The sequence below is a fragment of the Oncorhynchus mykiss genome, chromosome 2 (genome assembly GCF_013265735.2).
Source record: "Oncorhynchus mykiss isolate Arlee chromosome 2, USDA_OmykA_1.1, whole genome shotgun sequence".
Classification (NCBI taxonomy): domain Eukaryota; kingdom Metazoa; phylum Chordata; class Actinopteri; order Salmoniformes; family Salmonidae; genus Oncorhynchus; species Oncorhynchus mykiss.
In genome coordinates, this window is record NC_048566.1 from 85,907,705 (window position 1) to 85,927,440 (window position 19,736).

Consider the following 19,736-nt stretch of genomic DNA (forward strand, 5'->3'; position numbering starts at 1 on the left):
GGGGTTCCCCCACAGTTTCAATTTGAAGAACCCCTAAAGGATACTCCAGGAACCTTTCCTTTTTAGTGTATGGGACTCCCAATCACGTCCGGATGTGATACAGTCTGGATTCGAACCAGGGACTGTAGTGACGCTTCTTGCACTGAGATACAGTGCCTTAGATCGCTGCGTCACTCGGGAGCTATGCCTTCAGTGCATGTCTATGGTGCTGTGTGTGTGCGCCAGTGCGAGTGGGCCGTTGCCCGAGGAGAGAGAACGTGACATTTCAGCAGCAGGTATAAAATAATAACTGACAAACTACATCACCAATTCTAAACATAATTTGTAGCAGGTAGCTCGCTCGTTAACTATAGCTAACTAAGCATTCATTTCGTTGTTGCCTTTCCACCGGCACTGTAAAGTCGAAATAAATCTGCACCCGTTGGAAAGATGCGATTCCCCTCTATTAAACAGCAGCCATGCAATTGCGACATTTGAACTCTGATTTATTGAATGAAGGAATAATTGTATAAAGACAAAAGTATTTGGTTGAAAACGCCATGCCTGCACACCCAGGAGGTCTCCAGGTGGAGGGTTGACAACCTGTGACTAAAAGTGCGGTTCTATGTGGGGGGCTAAATGCCTTGATCAAGGGCACAACGGCAGGAGGCGGTAGGTCTACATGGGATCAGACACAGCAGCTTTCCAGTGTCAATAAGGCTTACTTTCAAGTAGGCAATAAAAAATAGTAATGAAAATTTGGTTAAAAGTAATGGAAAATGTATACAAACCGTTAACAGCGAATAATCAGAAGTCTCTATAGCATAATGTCACTTGTGAACATAGTCTAATGGACCGACTTGGAGAACAGGTCCTGCACTTCTTCCATCCCAAGTAAACCACTGGGGGGATATGACGTGTACCACTGTTTTAGGAAGTGAGTAAGAGTAATGCTGCGTTCACGTAGTACTCGGAAATGTCAGACTTGCTAACTGGTCCTGCGTACATTTTGTTAGCCAGTCGGACATTTTCGAGTTTCCTATTTCCGATTAATACATGAACGCGGCATTACACTTTCAGGCTACGGATTTTGTTGTTGTTTTTGTAACAGTTGTTGTTATAGTATAGAGCAGTATAGGAGTACCCATTCATCACTTCACTTTCACGGACAGGTTTGTTCAGTGGTGAGATACTCGTTCTAAAAACAATTAATGTTCATAACACTGGCTAAACATGTATGCTATTATCAATGTATCCAGCGTTCAGTGTGACCGTGCAGCTGTTACTTTGTTACACTTTAGAATTGCAGGCTTGAGGCACACCACACCACTTTAACGTTTACCAAATGTTACATTGTTAGATACATTGTTGTTACATTGTAGATATATTGAAATCGCCAATGCGTCAAACGTTCGCGTAGCCCTTTAAACTGAACAACATAATAGGCGACCGGCTGAAGCAGGAAATATGTCAGGTTTATAAAAAAGTCTGTATTCGTTTAAATATCTTGATCATAACTGTAAACTAACAAAACCACTATTAGGCATCAAACCAATTCACAACAAGTAAACTACATAATCCGTGAATCACAAAGCGGGTTTGTTGACACCGACAGCTGGTGGTGGTGCTACTCTCTTTGTCCACGTCCACCATGGTGCACTAAACTAGCCTACTTACAGATAAATACTGAAATTGCGGACAAAACTATATCAAATAAAGGAATTGTGCATTTATGTATCAAATTCAGATCTAAATGCAACCTGTCAGTATGACATCCTGAAGATCCTTTCCTCTAAATATACATATTAAATCATATTCATAGAAAATATGGGAAATATCTCTTATGGGAAATAGACCTCTTAAGGTATTGTCTGAACTGGATATTTTTGGTTTGTTTCAAGAGAAACTAAATTTCTGAGGAAGCAAGCATAAGAAAGTAATAATGAGGAAGTGGAAAGACCATTGATTTATGTCCTATGTTCTGTAAACAGGTGCAGTAGGCTTACACTAAACACCAAGCTCTGTTGAACCTATTTTCCCACTAGATGAGTTTGTCTTATCACGTTTCTTTCTCCTTCAAGCCTATCTATTCGGTGTTGACCAACATTGATTAGCCACACCTTCCCCATGTTGCACTGGCCAGAGAGCCACCAGGTGGCTATGGTGTCAGTCCTACTGTGCTGGTTGACCCTGTGCTGGTGCAGCCCTGACCCTAGGCTCAGAGAGTCTCTGATGCACCAGGAGGCCTCCCGGCAGACAGGGGGCAGACTGCTGCTGACAGAGGCAGAGCTGCGGCTCAGTGCACTGCTGCACAAACTGAAGGAGCAGGAGATGAAGAGCTCGGACTTCCCTCCTGCCTTGCACTTCTTCAAGGCAAAGCCACTCATCCAGCGCAGCCTCATCTACAGCCTACTGCAGAGGATGCCCAAAGGTACACCGGATCCCAAATGGACCCGTACCCCCGTCCCCTTTGCATTTGTGATAAACTGAGAGGATACTTGTAAGCAAATATGGCACATATATAATGTACTTCATTGTAAGCCACACAGCATTGGAGGCTGCTGAGGGGATAATGATTCATAATAATGGCCGGAACGGAGCAAATGTAATGGCATCAAACACCTGGAAACCATGTTTTTGATGTATTTGATACCATTCCACTGATTCCGCTTCAGTCATTACCACAAGCCCGTTCTGCCCAATAAAGGTGCCACCAACCTCCTGTGTCACACAGGTTACGAACATCTCCTCCTCTGATCTGTTTTAGGAGCAGCACTTCATGTCCATGACTTCTCCATGGTGGGAGTGGAGTGGCTGGTAAGGAATGTGACGTACCGGCCACATTGCTACATGTGCATTACAGAGGACCAGTCAGTTCGATTACTCTTCTCCTCTGGTCAGCCCAAACCAAAACCTCAGTGCTCTTCTTGGATGTTGCTGGAGACCCTGAGGGCCAAAACAGGCAATACCACTGACCTTGACAATAGGTAGGAAGTAGGAACATATGTCATTATATACAGTGCATTTGGAAAGTATTCAGACCCCTTGACTTTTTCCACATTTTGTTAGGTTACAGCCTTATTCTAAAATGTTTTTTTTCCCCTACACACAATCTACACACAATAACCCATAATGACAAAGCAAAAACAGGTTACGTTTTGTTGTTGTTGCTAATTTATACAAATAATATAAATATTAAATGTACATAATTATTCAGACCCTTTACTCAGTACTTTGTTAAAGCACCTTTGGCAGCGATTACAGCCTCGGATCTTCTTGGGTATGACGCTACAAGCTTGGCACACCTTTTCTTGGGGAGTTTCTCCCATTATTCTCTGCAGATCCTCTCAAGCTCTGTCAGGTTGGATGGGGAGTGTTGCTGCACAGCTATTTTCAAGTCTCCAAAGATGTTAGATCAGGTTCAAATCCGGGCTCTGGCCACTCAAGGACATTCAGAGACTTGTCCTGAAGCCACTCCTGCTTTGTCTTGGCTGTGTGCTTAGGGTTGTTGTCCTGTTGGAAGGTGAACCCCAGTCTGAAGTCCTGTTTTCTTCAAGGATCTCTGTACTTTGCTCCGTTCATCTTTCCCTCGATCCCGACAAGTCTCCAAGTCCCTGCCGCTGAAAAACATCCCCACAGGATGATGCTGCCACCACCATGCTTCACCGTAGGTAGGTGCCAGATTTTCTCCAGACGTGACACTTTGCATTCAGGCCAAAGAGTTTAATATTGGTTTCATCAGACCAGAGAATCTTGTTTCTCATGGTCTGAGAATCTTTAGGTGCCTTTTGGCAAACTCCAAGCGGGCTGTCATGTGCCTTTTACTGAGGAGTGGCCTCTATCTGGCCACTGTAGCATAAAGGCCTGATTGGTGGAGTGCTGCAGAGATGGTTGTCCTTCTGGAAGGTTCTCCCATCTCCACAGAGGAACTCTAGAGCTCTGTTAGAGTGACCATCGGGTTCTTGGTCACCTCCCTGACCAAGGCCCTTCTACCCCGATTACTCAGTTTGGCCGGGCGGCCAGCTCTAGGAAGAGTCTTGGTGGTTCCAAACTTCTCCCATTTAAGAATGATGGGGGCCACTGTTTTCTTGGGGCCTTCAATGCTGCAGAAATGTACCCTTCCTCAGATCTGTGCCTCGATACAATCCCTTCTCGGCATTCTACGGACAATTCCTTCAACCTCATGACTTGGTTTTCACTCTGACATGCACTGTCAACTGTGGGACCTTATATACAGTTGTGTGCCTTTTCAAATCATGTCAAACCAATTGAATTTACCACAGGTGGACTCCAGTCAAGTTGTAGAAACATCTCAAGGATGATCAATGAAAACAGGATGCACCTGAGTTAAATTTCGAGTCTCATTGCAAAGGGTCTGAATACTTATGTAAATAAGGTATTTCTGTTTTCTTTTTTAATAATTTGTGCAAAAAAATTAACAAATCTGTTTTCACTTGGTTATGATGGGGTATTGTGTGTAGATTACTGAGGATTTATTTTAAAAAAAGTCCATTTTAGAGTAAGTCTGTAGAATAAGGCTGTAGTAACAAAATGTGGAAAAAGTGAAGTGGTCTGAATACTTTCCGAAGGCAATGTATGTCATTCACTATGTCAAATGACACGTGTATGTCAATAAATTTCATTATATATTATGTCATTTATATGTCATGGTCATACATCACACAAGTATCTCCCTGGGGGAATACAGACAAAATTAGATTTTCTATTTGACTCATCTCTTTAAAATTGTATGCACTCTCCAACAACCTGTGCAGCCTCATCCGCAACCTCACACTTTTCACTGAGGACCCAGAGGCTGCCTATCCCAGCCAAGATGTCGTTTGGAAAAGGTTTGAGCAGGCGTTCACTTCGGCTTGGGGACTAGTCACCTACGCTCCTGTATTCAAGGACTATTACTATGAGGGCCTGAGGCAGTTCTACATGGATAGTATCATGTATCTGGAGCTGAGGGCTTTGCTTCCAGAGGTAAACAACACATACAGATACTTGTTTCTTCCAACCGTGTGATATGAGTTCAGTTGTGTGATTAAATTGTTGAGATTATTCCATACACAGTAGTTTGAGTTGACCTGTCATTTTCAAGGTGTAACCAGGATGTATTGTCTATACATAAGAGGTTGTATAATTCGTACATGTTTGTTACTGATACACAGACATACGAGCTGGATGGGAGCACACATGACAGTGCCTGGGGCCTCAAGACCTATCAGGACGTGACCAGGCAGTTTGTGTCAGAGCACCCAGACTTCCTGGGAGCTCGTGTCATCTTCACTGTGCACAGGTGACTATGCAGGAGATGCACATGATCAGTGTAAAGATGGAATTAGAATCATGGGCCCTCTAACAGTTTTACAAGGATTAGTTTGTTTAAAAACGATACAGAATATAAAGAAGAATAAGAAAAACAAAACACGTCATATTAATGTTGAGATTGAATGTACTTTGGGAATCTGTTTGTCTAAGGCGGCTGAATGCGTCAATGGCATGGAAGGCAGTGGAGGAGGCTATGAACCTACAGAAAGTCTTTCCAGAGATCATGGCTGGATTTGACCTAGTAGGTAGATCCTTAGTCACAAGACTCCTTAAAACTGTCGAATTTCTCTCAGGAAATTACCTAAAGTTGCTATGGACTTGATTTATTTATTACTAGATAGGTTTATTAAAAAATAGGTATAGGCTGTGCAGGGTGATGTTGACATGTCTGATGTTTTCGGCTGGTACTAGGTGGGTCGGGAAGATAGTGGAAGACCCCTCTGGTACTTCAAGGAGGCCTTGTCTCTGCCAGGCGAGAGAGGAGTCAACCTTCCATTCTTCTTCCACGCAGGAGAGACTGGTGAGCACATGAACCCTTCCACCTTATCTGAAGTGTTCATATTTAGTCTATGATCATGGAATGGGCCTATGATTTCCTAATCTGGCCCTGGTTAGGGGCCCGGATAGCACTAACTTTGATGGAATGAGACTTTATAGCCAATACTCCCTATTTTGTGTTGTTGAGAATTAAGTTTGTACAGTACATATAAGAGTTTACTACACTCTACATTGATGGCATCATTGATTGACTGTCATTTGCAGATGAAGAGGGCACTGATGTGGATGGGAACCTACTGGATGCTTTACTGTTCAACACGTCTCGCATCGGCCATGGCTTTGCCCTGCTGCGCCACCCCGTGGCCAAGGCCCTCTCTAGGAGGAAAGGGGTGGCTGTAGAGGTGTGCCCCATCTCCAACCAGGTAGGGCATTATCGCTGTCACCACACTCACATGTTGATGAATGATTAAGACGGCTGCCCATCCACAGATCGAGGTAGATTGTATCTTCATTGAAACTCTTCATTTGGGGCTCCCGAGTGGCGCAGAGGTCCAAGGCACTGCATCTCAGTGCTAGAGGCATCACTACAGACCCTGGCTCGATTCCAGGCTGTATCACAACTGGCAGTGATTGGGAGTCCCATAGGGCGGCGCACAATTGGCCGAGCGTCGTCCTGGTTAGGGTTTGGTCGGGGTAGGCAGTCATTGTAAACAATAATTTGTTCTTAACTGACTTGCAGAGTTAAAGGTCAAATATAATAATTTAAAATGTTTCTCCAGGTACTGAAACTGGTCTCAGACCTGCGGAATCACCCAGCAGCTGTTCTGATGTCAGAGGGCCATCCCCTGGTGATCAGTTCAGACGACCCTGCCATGTTTGGAGCTTCTGGCCTCTCCCATGATTTTTACGAGGCGTTTGTGGGTTTAGGTGGAATGAACTCTCACATAGGAACTCTCAAGGAACTGGCCATGAACTCCATCAGGTGAGGCCAAGCTAGCAGGTCCAGGCACCGTACAATATTGGTGGAATAACCTGGACTAGCTTAGCTACTTGCAACCGTTTATGCCATTGTATGGTAGGGTAAGGATTCTGACTTTCAATTTTTTTTATGTTCCAGGTACAGCTCTCTGTCGCCACAGCTGAAGGAGAAAGCATTAGATTTGTGGCAGAGAAAATGGGACAAGTTTGTCTCAGAGAACTCACAATAGAGTCCTGCTGGAGCAGAGGAGTGGTCATTCGGATGCTAACTGTGACAGTGGGATCACCCCAGTCTGTGAGCCTGTTACTTGTGCCCCATAGGAAGGGAATGATATTTGGAAATGTTGTTCAAAATTCAGACAAGGGAAAGGATGTAGGTGTTATTGAAACATCATTTTTGGTATTTCCCTTTGCCTATGATGCTGTAGACAGTTTGGCAAATTAGGGTTGAGAAGGAAAAAGAGAACAAGTTCATATCGCCCTCACGTGGATAGGGTGTGTATAACACTCCTGTAAGAAATCAATCAGGAGACCACACTGCTGTCACCTCCTACAAAATGGAGGCCCCTGACAGAAGTTGAGTTCACTAGTCAAGGAGTCATGAAGGAAGCGTTTTTTTTTACACAAAGGCATTTGATCATTATTATTTCAGTTGCAGAGAATTGTATTTGCACTGTAATTGTGAATTCAAGGAGACTCTACATGGTAATAGAGCACAGTGAGAAAAATATTACACCGAATGAACTGACCAGCTAGTCTTTAATAGCATTTTATGCTGGTAATGTGATTTTAATGGAGAACATGTGCATTTGTACAGATTTAATTAATTATACGGACACGTTATGACAAATGCATGCAGAACAGTAGGCAATGCCTTATTCATAGACACACTTTTCTATGAATACTTTTTTGATTGTATTTTTTTAGTTGTGAAATAGTTTTGAATTAAGGGAAGGAAAACATCAGATTTGTTCGTTTTTGTTACAAATCATTTATCTACATTTTTACTTTTTAATACAAGAAACATTTCTCCATAATAGTCTAATAATGCATGGCATAGTAAGTAAGGCCCTGTCATCCTTTATCGACTGCTGGTGTTGAACTGGGAGAAGTAACTGTCATCTGGGATGTTAGTGTACACCTTCTCCAAATACTTTGTCCTGAAAAGAGAAGAATGCATTGGTCTAGAACTGATATCAAGAACAAAACTGTAGGCATTTGATATGTCGTCTATGCAATGCTATGGGCAGGTCAACAAGCTCTAGGGCTGGATTCAATCCGTATCGCGGAATATCACGGTAAATATTGCATATGTCTGCTCAATCGCAAATTACCTTTACATTTTAACACTGAATGCAGTCTCTGAACTAGGGAACATTGTCTTTAAATTTCAATCGAACGATAACGCGGATTTTCCGCAAAATTGATTGAATTGAGCTCCTAGTTGATCATTTGTGTGTCCATTAAGTGTGCTAATCTTGTTGATCAGTTTCTTCTGCACAATTGAATTATTTCTGAGCACAGAAGTGTTAAAGAAAATATTTTCAAAAAAAGTGACAAACAATGATGCTGTATGGTAATGAAGCCCAACAGTACAACATCAAACAAAGTGAAAGGTATACAGCTGCGTCCAAGTGTCTAAACCTTAACATATGGAAAGTGTCTTACTGTTCATGGTGGGCCTCAGCCAGCTGTGCGTTGGTGTTATCCTGGGTGCGACGGAGCTGCTTGTTGATGCGGGCCTGCTGTCTCTCCATTAGTAGGGCGGTTCGAGCCGAGGCCACACGGAACCGGTCCTGCTGGAGCTCCTCCTGCTGCTGCTCCGCCTGAATTCTCTGCACAACCAAACATGAAGAGAAGGTTAACACTATTTATGGGTGTTGCGATCTACTCTCGCTTTTGGTCCTCTTTCAGAAGATAGAGAGTGCAACATACTGCAATAAAAACATCTCTGCTGAAGGTAAACAATGTAGATGTACCCTCTTCTCATCTATCTGTTGCTGCTGGCAGTTGATGATGTGCTGCAGCTGCTCGTCTGCGAGACCCTTGTAGCTGTTGGGACTGAGGCGGGGCAGACCCAGCACACTGATGCCCTGCTCCTGGCTCTCACTCAGCAGCTCCCCCTGCAGCTGGTTCAGGATGTCTGTCCTGTTGTCCTCCTCCTGCTGCTGCCACTCCTTCCACCGCTTCTCTGCATTCTCTGTTGCCTGGGAACAGACAAACAAAATATCACACAGTTGACATGTTGACAGAATTACATTCTGTTCCCCCATATACAAATCACAGGAATCACACCACACATGGTGAGATTCAGTGCCAGATAGTACTATCAATCCTAATAACTTACCTTTGTCAGTGTGACAACCACACCTGGTTAAGCACCAGGTAAAATATGACTCACCTTTGTCAAATTGAAATTCTTTGTAGCGAGGGCTACGGTTCTCCTCCTCTCCTCCTCAATTGTTTGGAGCTGGAGAGCTTTGTTGTCCAGGTCCACTCTGTCCTGGTCATACTGCTGCTCTGCAAGGGTGAGGCAGGGGCGGAGATTATTTTGAGAGGAGGCAGTGAGTGTATCAGTGTCTAGCATCAGGACAGGTTGTAGCCTACCTTCCTGTCTCTGCTGGTGTCGCGCTGTGGCCAACTCATGCTGCTGCTGGAAGGACCACTCTCTGAGCTGCTCCTGCTGCTTCTTCAGCCTCCCCTGGCTGTCTGGGTCCTCACCCACCAGCCCCGGCAGCATCTGGATCTTCTCCTGACCTCTAATTTTGTCTGGGTTGCTCAAGTCATACTCTCGTCGACTCCACCGCGGCTGGAAGTTCAATCGGAAGTCCTCTATGGCTCCCTGCAGCAGACGCTCATCCTTAAGTTGGCGTTGATCAAGTAGACAAGCGGCCTTGTCGTTGCGCACTGCATCTGCAGCTAGAGAGCATGCATTCCAGAGACATATGACACTAGCTTACAGCTAGCTAACATCAATAAAACCTTAGTTGCATTGAAGCTTACTGTATGTATGGAAGCTTATATAGAGCTGTCAGGACTCCCATTCTGTATTTTATTGCACTTACCATATGCTTTAAGTGACTCTGCCTCTGCCTGTTCTTTTTTCTTTCTTTCATTCACTTGGGAAACAAGAGCCTCTTTATCTATCTGTGAGGAACAGAAAAGTGTGACAAACATGTCTTCACAACTAAATTAACGTGAGTGTTGTGATGTCACAGCCGGTTACAGTTGCAATAAAGATGATCCATTATATTGACCAGACCAGATACTCAAGTGGTCGCTGTAACAATGAAAATAAGTCTTCAAAAATGGAAGGCAGTCGGGAGGATCAGGTGGTGCCATTCTAGCCAATGAGAGGGCAGATACGTGTGTGAACAACAGGAACAACTAATATAGAGCAGTGTTTCCAACATTTTTTAAAAAGCGACTAGTGACAAATCTAGCGACTTTTCCTGGTGTTATTGGAGACTTTGAGACTCTGACGTGAAAGCACGTATAGTTCTCAATGAGCAGCGGGTGCTGCCGTGGGTCCCACCCCCGTCCCAAAGCACTCACAGGCGGCCCAGTCCTCACGCAGCAGTCCCTCCCAGCTGCAGTCAGAGCAGGAGAAGTTCACCCCACCGCATCCAGACTGCAAATGAAGCCGCCGCTAGCTGATTCCACCCTGGCTTACATTCAGGGCGGATGTCAATGTAAAAAACTAAACAAAAAAACACTAGGTAACTCCGTCTGATTGTCTCTTTTGGGTCACTTTTGCCGGTCCCAAGCCCAGATAAGAGGGTTGGATTTGTGACATTTAAAAAAATAAGAATCGACAGAAGTTCATTTGTAGTTCTAAACATATTTAAGGTGTTTACTCACTTTCTCTTCCACAATGTTATTCCTCTCTCCTACAGAGTCCATCACAATTACATGCACATGGACAAAGATTGGAAAGCAGCTGCGGTTCAAATCCCACCGTACCTTCTCCGCTATGCAATCTGGTTTCAGAGCTGGTCATCGGTGCACATCAGCCACGCTCAAGGTCCTAAACGATATCTTAAGCGCCATCGATAAGAAACAATACTGTGCAGCCATATTCATTGACCTGGCCAAGGCTTTCGACTCTGTCAATCACCACATCCTCATCGGCAGACTCAACAGCCTTGGTTTCTCAAATGATTGCCTCGCCTGGTTCACCAACTACTTCTCTGATAGAGTTCAGTGTGTCAAATCTGAGGGCCTGTTGTCCGGTCCTCTGGCAGTCTCTATGGGGGTGCCACAGGGTTCAATTCTTGGGCCGACTCTCTTCTCTGTATACATCAATGATGTCGCTCTTGCTGCTGGTGAGTCTCTGATCCACCTCTACGCAGACGACACCATTCTGTATACCTCTGGCCCTTCTTTGGACACTGTGTTAACAACCCTCCAGACGAGCTTCAATGCCCTACAACTCTCCTTCCATGGCCTTCAACTGCTCTTAAATACAAGTAAAACTAAATGCATGCTCTTCAACCAATCGCTGCCTGCACCTGCCCGCCGAGCATCACTACTCTGGACGGTTCTGAATTAGAATATGTGGACAACTACAAATACCTTGGTGTCTGATTAGACTGTAATCTCTCCTTCCAGGCTCACAGAAAACATCTCCAATCCAAAGTTAAATCTAGAATTGGCTTCCTATTTCACAACAAAGCATCCTTCACCAATGCTGCCAAACATACCCTCGTAAAACTGACCATCTTATCGATCCTCGACGATGTCATTTACAAAATAGCCTCAAACACCTTACTCAACAAATTGGATGCAGTCTATCACAGTGCCAACTTCTCCTGTCCTATTCAGTGTCCTGTGTGAATTTAAGTGTGCCCTCTCTAATTCTCTCTTTCTTTCTTTCTCTCTCTCTCGGAGGACCTGAAGCCCTAAGACCATGCCTCAGGACTAACTGACATGATGACTCCTTGCTGTCCCCAGTCCACCTGGCCGTGCTGCTGCTCCAGTTTCAACTGTTCTGCCTGTGATTATTGTTATTTGACCATGCTGGTCATTTATGAACATTTGAACATCTTGGCCATGTTCTGTTATAATCTCCACCCGGCACAGCCAGAAGAGGACTGGCCATCCCACATAGCCTGGTTCCTCTCTAGGTTTCTTCCTAGGTTTTGGCCTTTCTAGGGAGTTTTTCCTAGCCACCGTGCTTCTACACCTGCATTGCTTGCTGTTTGGGGTTTTAGGCTGGGTTTCTGTACAGCACTTTGAGATATCAGCTGATGTACAAAGGGCTATATAAATTGATTTGATTTGCACCCCAGTATTTCTACTTTGCACACTCATCTGTCAAATCTACCATTCCAGTGTTTTAAATTGCTATATTGCATTTACTTCGCCACCATGGCCTATTTATTACCTCCCTTCTCACCTCATTTGCTCACATTGTATATAGACTTATTTTTCTACTGTATTATTGACTGTTTGTTTTACTCCATGTGTAACTCTGTGTTGTTATGTGTCGAACTGCTTTGCTTTATCTTGGCCAGGTCGCAGTTGTAAATGATAACTTGTTCTCAACTTGCCTACCTGCAAATAAGCCATTACATTTCTTGTTGACCAAATTCGACCCTCATATGACCATACAAAAACTAAACGCCAATTGCTGGAGAAGACAGAAACTTACCCCAATCGTTCTAACTTTAGCATTGAAAATCCTATCTTGACGTTGCATCTCTCGATTACGTCTCCTCTCCAAACTAGCCGCAGCAATGCGGTCCGAAAGTAATTCAGCATTGTACATTTTCCAATCTTCCCTTAGTCTCGCTGTGGTGAGAATCAAATGACCAGGGCTAGAATGCACTCTGCAAACATATCCGTTGCTAAGCTACCCGACATTCGGATACCTATGTTGCTGTTCACAACCAAGTGGGAGAGGTAATTGCCAGTTGAATGCATTCATGTGCATTGAACTCGTTGAAGAAATCCGATTGGCTAATGGCCAACAAGCTGTGTCGGTCTACCACGAACTAAACGTGCAGCCATCATGCTTGTGAACAAAATAATATTAAGAATGTTTTGTTAAACTGCCGAATATGCTGTTAGAGGTAATTTCCTAAAGTGGTGAGGTCAGCATGTGGGCGAAGTCGGAGCTCAGGGACTATAGACTAGTAATTACCAGTTCGAGGGGCGTTCAAGTGGATGTTTCACAGGTTAATTGCTCATGGAAGTCGCTCCGGATATAAGCGTCTGCTAAAGGGACTAAAATGTATATGGTAAATACCATCTTCCCTCTTGGTTATGAACATATATATATATATATATATATCCCTCTTCTGTCTCAGCATGCATGGATTGATCAGTCTTGCAGACAGACATTTTGACTACAACAATATTTTTTTTTTTACAACTACTTTTATTTATGGCAATCCAAATCAAGGACAGAAAGGCACATTTCCCTTTCAACAAAATTAAATAAGCACTGTTATATCAATGCATAGGCATATGCCACATTTAGGTTAGTAGTCCAACGTGACCCATAGAACAGAATAGCAAACATAAAATGTGGTTTAGTCTAGAGGCAAACATGAATCCTCTATGCTGGTCCATTAGAAGGGCTTGATGATGTTTTGGATTTCCCATTTCTGGCCAGTGCATTTCTGGACCACAAGTTTCTGGTTTTGTATTTCTAAGCATCTTTTTGTTTGTCTGTTCTTAAGTTCCTTGCCCTGGAAAAGTATACATATTTTAATGATTTTAAACAGTGGACCTCTTTGGCAAAAAGGAAATAATTTAGGGGTGCATACAGTATAGGAAAGAACTGCCTAAATACGTATTAGGAGTGTATTGAGTTCAGTGTCAACTGTGATATGCACCTGCGTGAAGTCCCAGTGAATGCCCATGCCCTTCTGCACGGCCTCGTTACAGTCGTACAGATCAGGAAAAGTGTCTTCTCCACTGTCAGCCAAACACCTGTTGTCATTGTACTTGTGGGACTTTAGGCCACCAACGTAAAGCTCCCCATTACTGTGGTAGTATGTGTGCTGAACGATCAAACAAATAAAGATAGGACATTAGATTTTTCCTTGAATACAGAGCAAAGTTAATTAACTGTAACAGTAGGTGACAGTATTGTAATGAGTTACCTGTGGGCCATAGTTGAAGCAGTCGAAGGCTATAGGTGTATGACCAGGAAAAAGTCCTTGATCTATACATATGTTTGCATCCAAGTTCTTCATCTACAAGTAAAAGGGTCAAATATTAAGCAAGGGATGACATACTTTATCAAACATGTGGATAAATAGCCAGGCATTCAAACCTTCAATTTAAAAACTAGTTTAAAACCACACACAAAAGTACTGTAAAAAACCTACCCCTCCATAGGCCAGTATATTGTCCCATGTGTCCAACTGAGGATAAATATTTTCCAGGTACCACTTGAAGGGCTTACATTTCAGCTTTTCTCTGAGCTCCTTTCTCTCTGACACATCACCGATATCTATTCCATGATCCTATTGTTGAGAGTGTGATTATGGATTATTTGTTGTATCCCGCAAAACTCTTGTATTATCAACATATGTAATAAATCAAAAGCTTGCAAAACTTCCAATGGTTTTATGAGTCTCATGAAGGTAGAATTCATGGGTAAAAAAAAAAAGTTATGGGTATGTTATCATAAGCTCATACCTTAATTGGAATGTTCCAGGCAATATTGACATTATGTTTGTACTCATCCATCCAGATCTCTGCTGCCCTCAGTGCATTCCTCTTCATGGACATGCTCAGGTCAGGTGCGTAAGGCTTGTGGTTCCTCTCAATGTGGGCGATCTTAGAACAAGGCACTACCTCTATGCTTCCTCCACACAGCCACACCTGAAACATTTACATTATTTGTGGAGGACATTGACACCATTTAATGACCACAGAAAACAATGTTATCGAAAATATCAGATGTTCACAGAATCTGGTAAAAAAAAAAGAATGGTGTATAATATTGTTGCTTCTCACCCGCACACCTAGTTCGACATTTTCGCCTCCATACACTTTCATTCCACCATCTAGGGCACCGATTTCACCCAGGAATTTCCTGTCCACCACCATGATTCCCATGACAGAGGGACTCCTGATGACAGAGACAAAGCGTTAAAATAAACACTATACTCGCTGTCACCACCACAACCACAAAGATGTGGGTTTGACAGTATGAGTGATTCCATTTGCCTGGTCAACTTACTTTCCTGGCAGTGACGTGTCGTTGAGATGGTACCACTCCGGCCTGAAGGACTCATACATACACCATAGAGCCCAGTCAAAAGCATGGGCTGCTGGGACGTAATGGACAACATCCAGGTCGTAGTAATTCACCCTGTCAAACACAGGGGAGACCACCACTGTCCGGTCTGCCTTGATACGAGTCAACAGAGGCTCCGCCCTGCAAGCACAGAGAGCAGAGTCATGGAAAACAACACACTGGCCCTGTTCCTATAGTTCAAAGACTTGGCTGAACTGTACAAGGTGAGGGACAAGTTATACAGATATTTAACATGATGTGCAATATGGAAACTACTGGCACAGTAGCTATTTCAGAGACACTGTACATTCCTAAATACTCTTACCACTCCTTGTGGACCTCAATGTGAGCGTCTAGAATGGCAACCACATCCGCAGTAGCAGCTCTCCACCCAGAGATGCGAGCTTGAGTTAAACCCAGTGATTCAATATGTCTCACTCTGACCATGCGAAACAAAGGATTCTGCGCCTCAATGGATTTGACATAGACATCCAGGTCCCCCTTCAGATCATCTGATTGGGTAAAAAAAAAAAAAGGGTAGTAAATTAATATTATCATACAAAAGCTGTCAGTATAGTTTGGTGAGACGTACCATTGGAGCTGTGGTCGTCCACCAGAATGATTTCTCTCAGCAGGTGTTCAGGGGTTCGGTCGATGATGCTGCGGATGGCCCGTTTAATGATAGACAGGGCCTCGTCCAGGTAGATCAATACCACAGCAATACTAGGAAGGTCCTTGGGGTATTTCTTCTCCAAACATCTGTTGAAGGAAACTAACCATCAGTTACACTCCTCTCATAGGTATGTTAAAAAGGGATACATCAGGATTTTGGCAATGAAACCCTTGATCTACTTCCCCAGAGTCAGATGAACTCATGGACACCATTTATGTTTCTGCATCCAGTATGAAGGAAGTAAGAGGTAGATTTGCAGCACAACGCTAACTAGCGCTAGTTATCAACTTCCTTCAAACTGCATGCAGACACATAAAAATGGTATCCATGAGTTCATCCGACTCTGGGGATGTAGATAAAGGGCTTCATTGCCAAAATCCTGAAGTAATCCTTTCATACAAATGATGTCTTGATCTTGAAGTTCAGTAACATGCAAAACTGTAGCCACATCGCCTTCCCATTGGAGATTCTGTACATTATTATTCCTTTCTGGTTTACAGCTGAATAATCATTATGTGCATGAAAGAAGGAATGTAACAACAGACAAGCGATAGTGTGAGTGAGGGAGAGAAACCTTAAAAGGGTGAGGGAAAAACGGCGCCAGAGAATCGTTACTTTACTTGGATTCACGTGTCTCTGGTAGCTCTCGGTTGAGAGGCAGACGATCGCTGAGGAAAACATTGTAGCCATATTTCTCAAACAAAGCCTGTGCCTCCTCCTGATCCTCATCCGATAGATTCTCTCCCCAGCCCTGAAACAATGGAGATTGCTGGGGCTTGAGCTTCTGTTCATCTTGTCCTCTCTGAGATTTGACCGGAGCTGCCACAACTTTCTGGTCTCTCTCATCCACAAGCATTTTCTGAATGGCATCCTGCTTTTGTTCAAAGTTTTTGAACAAATCGTCTGAGATGAATAAAATAAAGTGTTGGTGGTTTTATCCCAATTTAAGACAGAAATAGCTCTTAATTTGAATTGTGAAAAATAAAAAAGTTGTCAGAATATCTTCATCATACATACACATATTTAATCTGCCAGTGCGTGACAGATAATAGCATAGTCTTCCAATCAATGCATATTAAAAGCAGTCACACGTTTAAGTGAATTAGACATGTAAATTAATAACAAAAAGTCAGACACTTTAATAACTCATGAATATGTATTCATAAATAATTGAACTATGAATAAATAAGTATGTCATTATTTATGTAAAACGTATTGTGGTATATTTTGCCCTATGAGTTCGATCAGTAGAATTTTATTCAAAATGTTTCACAACTGTAATGGCCGCCAAAGGTTTACAGCAGTGTTAAGTATTAACTCTGGGGTGTAAAGACATACGCAAGCAACACATATTTTTGGAACATTTTCTATCATTTTCTTTCACTTTGAAAATGCAGAGTAGGTTGTGTAGATCTTTATGGGGGGGGGGGGGGGGGGGGGTGAATATAATCCCTTTAGATTTAATTTTAAAGCAGAAAAATGTGAAGACTGTGCAAGGCGTACTTAAGACTTTCACTACTCCGACTGGCACTCTGACCAGACATCCTCATAGGCCTACCTATGGTATTTGTAAATATTCGTGCCCATAGGCGACGTTGTTGCCGGTGATGTCTGGTGAGGACCTGCCTTACAACAGGCCTACAAGTCCTCAGTCCAGCCTCTCTCAGCCTATTGCGGACAGTCTGAGCACTGATGGGGGGGGGGGGGGGGATTGTGCATATGTAACTTGGGCTGTTGTTGTTGCCATCTTGTACCTGTCCCGCAGGTGTGAGTTTCGGATGTACCGATCCTGTGCAGGTGTTGTTACACGTGGTCGGTCACTGCGAGGACTATCAGATGTCTGTCCTGTCTCACAGTAGGACATTGCAATTTATTGCCCTGGCCACATCTGCAGTCCTCATGCCTCCTTGCAGCATGCCTAAGACACGTTCACACAGATGAGCAGGGACCCTGGGCATCTTTCTTTTGGTGTTTTTCCAGAGTCAGTAGAAAGGCATCTTTAGTGTCCTAAGTTTTCATAACTGGGACATTAATCGCCTACCGTCTGTAAGATGTTAGTCTCTTAAGACCTTTCCACAGGTGCATGTTCTGTAATTGTTTATGGTTCATTGAACAAACATGGGAAACAGTATTTAAACCCTTTACAATGAAGATCTGTTTAGTTATTTGGAGTTTTACGAATAATCTTTGAAAGACAGGGTGCTGAAAAAGGGATGTTTCTTTTTTTGCTGAGTTTATAAGCCCCTTGGTCTCTCCCAGGACCGCAATTGGCAATTACAACCAATAAACTGGTTCTCTGACGTAAAAGTACATTTCCACATCCATTGTTACATTAGCAAATTCTAGTTAATCAGACAGTCATTACATTTCATCACCATTCATAAATAGACTGGCGTGCAGGCCACGTATCTTATTTCTATGCGCACTCCTATTACGCACAACCAGAATGACAGACAAGTAGCTATGACACAACGCGGGAAATATGAACAAAGGAAAACATTAATTTAACGAAATAAATAGCACTTCCATCTCGTGAATGTTGCCATGAATCTGTGCACCGAAACAACGAGTCACTTGAGTAGAGACAACGGTAAATGACCGCATGTCTTGTGGAACAGAAAGCCTACGGAAATTTCCAAACAAACATTTCTTCGACACTTGGTTAGGCGTAGGCACAGTAAATGATGATACTTGTAAAACAGCAATATATACATTTTGTAAAAAGTATTTACTACCTATAGCCTTTGGGGAAGCACATGCTCGAAACAAATAAACAATGCGCTTTCGTGACGAGAGTTTCCTAACTATTATTTAATAAAGAGCAAGCGACACAAGAAACAGATTTAGGGTGCGTTCGTAAATTCACTCTGGCCATCTACTCCAATTTTAGAGCACGCTCGTCTGAGTGCCAGAGCGCAGAATAACTGATGCATTTACAAACCCACCCCGTCTCAATGTGGAACTAAAGAATTTAGCCCCGAAAACGTGTAAACCTATACGTCCGTGTTCTAGAATATAAATAAAGACATGTCATGTGTTCCCTATAAAGTGTAACCAAATTATTTTCTTGAGTTTATACGTTATTCAAAAGGCACATCTTGAATTGAATCAACATTCAAGAAAGTTGACTTACTCACAGACTTTGTTGATGTTGCTTTCCAAGTCAGAAAATCTTCTATCAATATCAATAGTTTGGGCCTCAGTAGGCCTCTCATCTGTCTTTTTGTCGGTTTCATTCCTCAAAATCAATGATATATAGCTGAGGAATAAAATACATCCTAAAACTAATAGACGTTTCACCCACATAGACCTCATATATATTATTTGCATGATTCCGTTTTTAATGGCATAGTCAAGTGTCAAAGCAACAGAACCGGTGTGATGATAACTCGAGACGTTGGTATTATTAAGACAACACAAGCATTTATTTCAAAGAGTGGTCCGTAAGCCACGCCCCAGTGGGCAGAGCTAGGCATGATGCACTGGACACGTTTGGAACACCTTCAGCTATATATACATAAATATACATACATATATATATATATATATATATATATATATAGATAGATCAAATATTGATTTTGGCGCATAGAAACACCAAAAGGACAGTAAAAAAATCATCATAAGAAACAAGGTTTTTAAGTGTCTGTCCTAAATCTATTATATATTTCCTGAGTTTTTATATATAATAAATAAATATATATATATATATATATATATATATATATATATATATATATATATATATATATACATATTATATATTAGTTATGCTAATATAGTTGAGACCAGTTTACTGCAGTTAATTTCGTATTTGACTAAATAAGTAAAATATCTTTGAGTAGTAAATTGGGAATCAACTTGTCCCAGATAACAGAACATACCATTTATTGGGATCATCTGGTTGAGCTTGTTGACAAAACAGACCATGTTATGCCTTTTCATACTGAGATTTAATTGTCAAAGGTCTGCGGTGAATCTGTGTAAACTATGCGATTATATTGGAGACAGGTTTAT

At 42.6% G+C, this 19,736-nt stretch overlaps 3 protein-coding genes across 6 annotated transcripts; 1 reads left to right on the forward strand and 2 right to left on the reverse strand.

The window, feature by feature from the left end:
* Positions 1 to 992: 992 nt before the first annotated feature.
* LOC110498230 (adenosine deaminase 2-A) lies at positions 993 to 7,754 on the forward strand. Its single transcript, XM_021574876.2, has 10 exons — positions 993 to 1,163; positions 2,061 to 2,410; positions 2,747 to 2,966; positions 4,755 to 4,965; positions 5,154 to 5,281; positions 5,464 to 5,554; positions 5,725 to 5,833; positions 6,076 to 6,233; positions 6,591 to 6,793; positions 6,929 to 7,754. Exons 2-10 carry the CDS (start codon positions 2,107 to 2,109, stop codon positions 7,017 to 7,019), a joined length of 1,515 nt encoding a protein of 504 aa, XP_021430551.1. The 5' UTR covers positions 993 to 1,163; positions 2,061 to 2,106; the 3' UTR covers positions 7,020 to 7,754.
* ribc2 (RIB43A domain with coiled-coils 2) lies at positions 7,607 to 12,880 on the reverse strand. Of its 3 annotated transcripts, XM_021574882.2 has the most exons (7): positions 12,443 to 12,880; positions 9,855 to 9,936; positions 9,397 to 9,708; positions 9,191 to 9,309; positions 8,769 to 8,996; positions 8,458 to 8,624; positions 7,607 to 7,949 (listed from the first exon to the last, which is right to left on the reverse strand). In XM_021574882.2, exons 1-7 carry the CDS (start codon positions 12,557 to 12,559, stop codon positions 7,871 to 7,873), a joined length of 1,104 nt encoding a protein of 367 aa, XP_021430557.1. In that variant the 5' UTR covers positions 12,560 to 12,880; the 3' UTR covers positions 7,607 to 7,870. The 3 variants fall into 3 exon arrangements, 2 of the variants coding, with proteins under 2 accessions (XP_021430557.1, XP_036813550.1); XR_005038578.1 differs by having other exon boundaries at positions 8,725 to 8,996; positions 9,191 to 9,708; positions 12,443 to 12,764; XM_036957655.1 differs by having other exon boundaries at positions 9,191 to 9,708.
* A 269-nt stretch (positions 12,881 to 13,149) lies between these two features.
* LOC110498224 (probable polypeptide N-acetylgalactosaminyltransferase 8) lies at positions 13,150 to 19,128 on the reverse strand. Of its 2 annotated transcripts, none has more exons than XM_021574863.2 (11): positions 18,857 to 19,128; positions 16,340 to 16,622; positions 15,639 to 15,805; positions 15,372 to 15,558; positions 14,990 to 15,187; positions 14,764 to 14,878; positions 14,443 to 14,628; positions 14,130 to 14,267; positions 13,902 to 13,994; positions 13,632 to 13,799; positions 13,150 to 13,484 (listed from the first exon to the last, which is right to left on the reverse strand). In XM_021574863.2, exons 1-11 carry the CDS (start codon positions 19,047 to 19,049, stop codon positions 13,365 to 13,367), a joined length of 1,848 nt encoding a protein of 615 aa, XP_021430538.1. In that variant the 5' UTR covers positions 19,050 to 19,128; the 3' UTR covers positions 13,150 to 13,364. The 2 variants fall into 2 exon arrangements, with proteins under 2 accessions (XP_021430538.1, XP_036813529.1); XM_036957634.1 differs by having other exon boundaries at positions 18,853 to 19,126.
* Between the last annotated feature and the right edge of the window lie 608 nt (positions 19,129 to 19,736).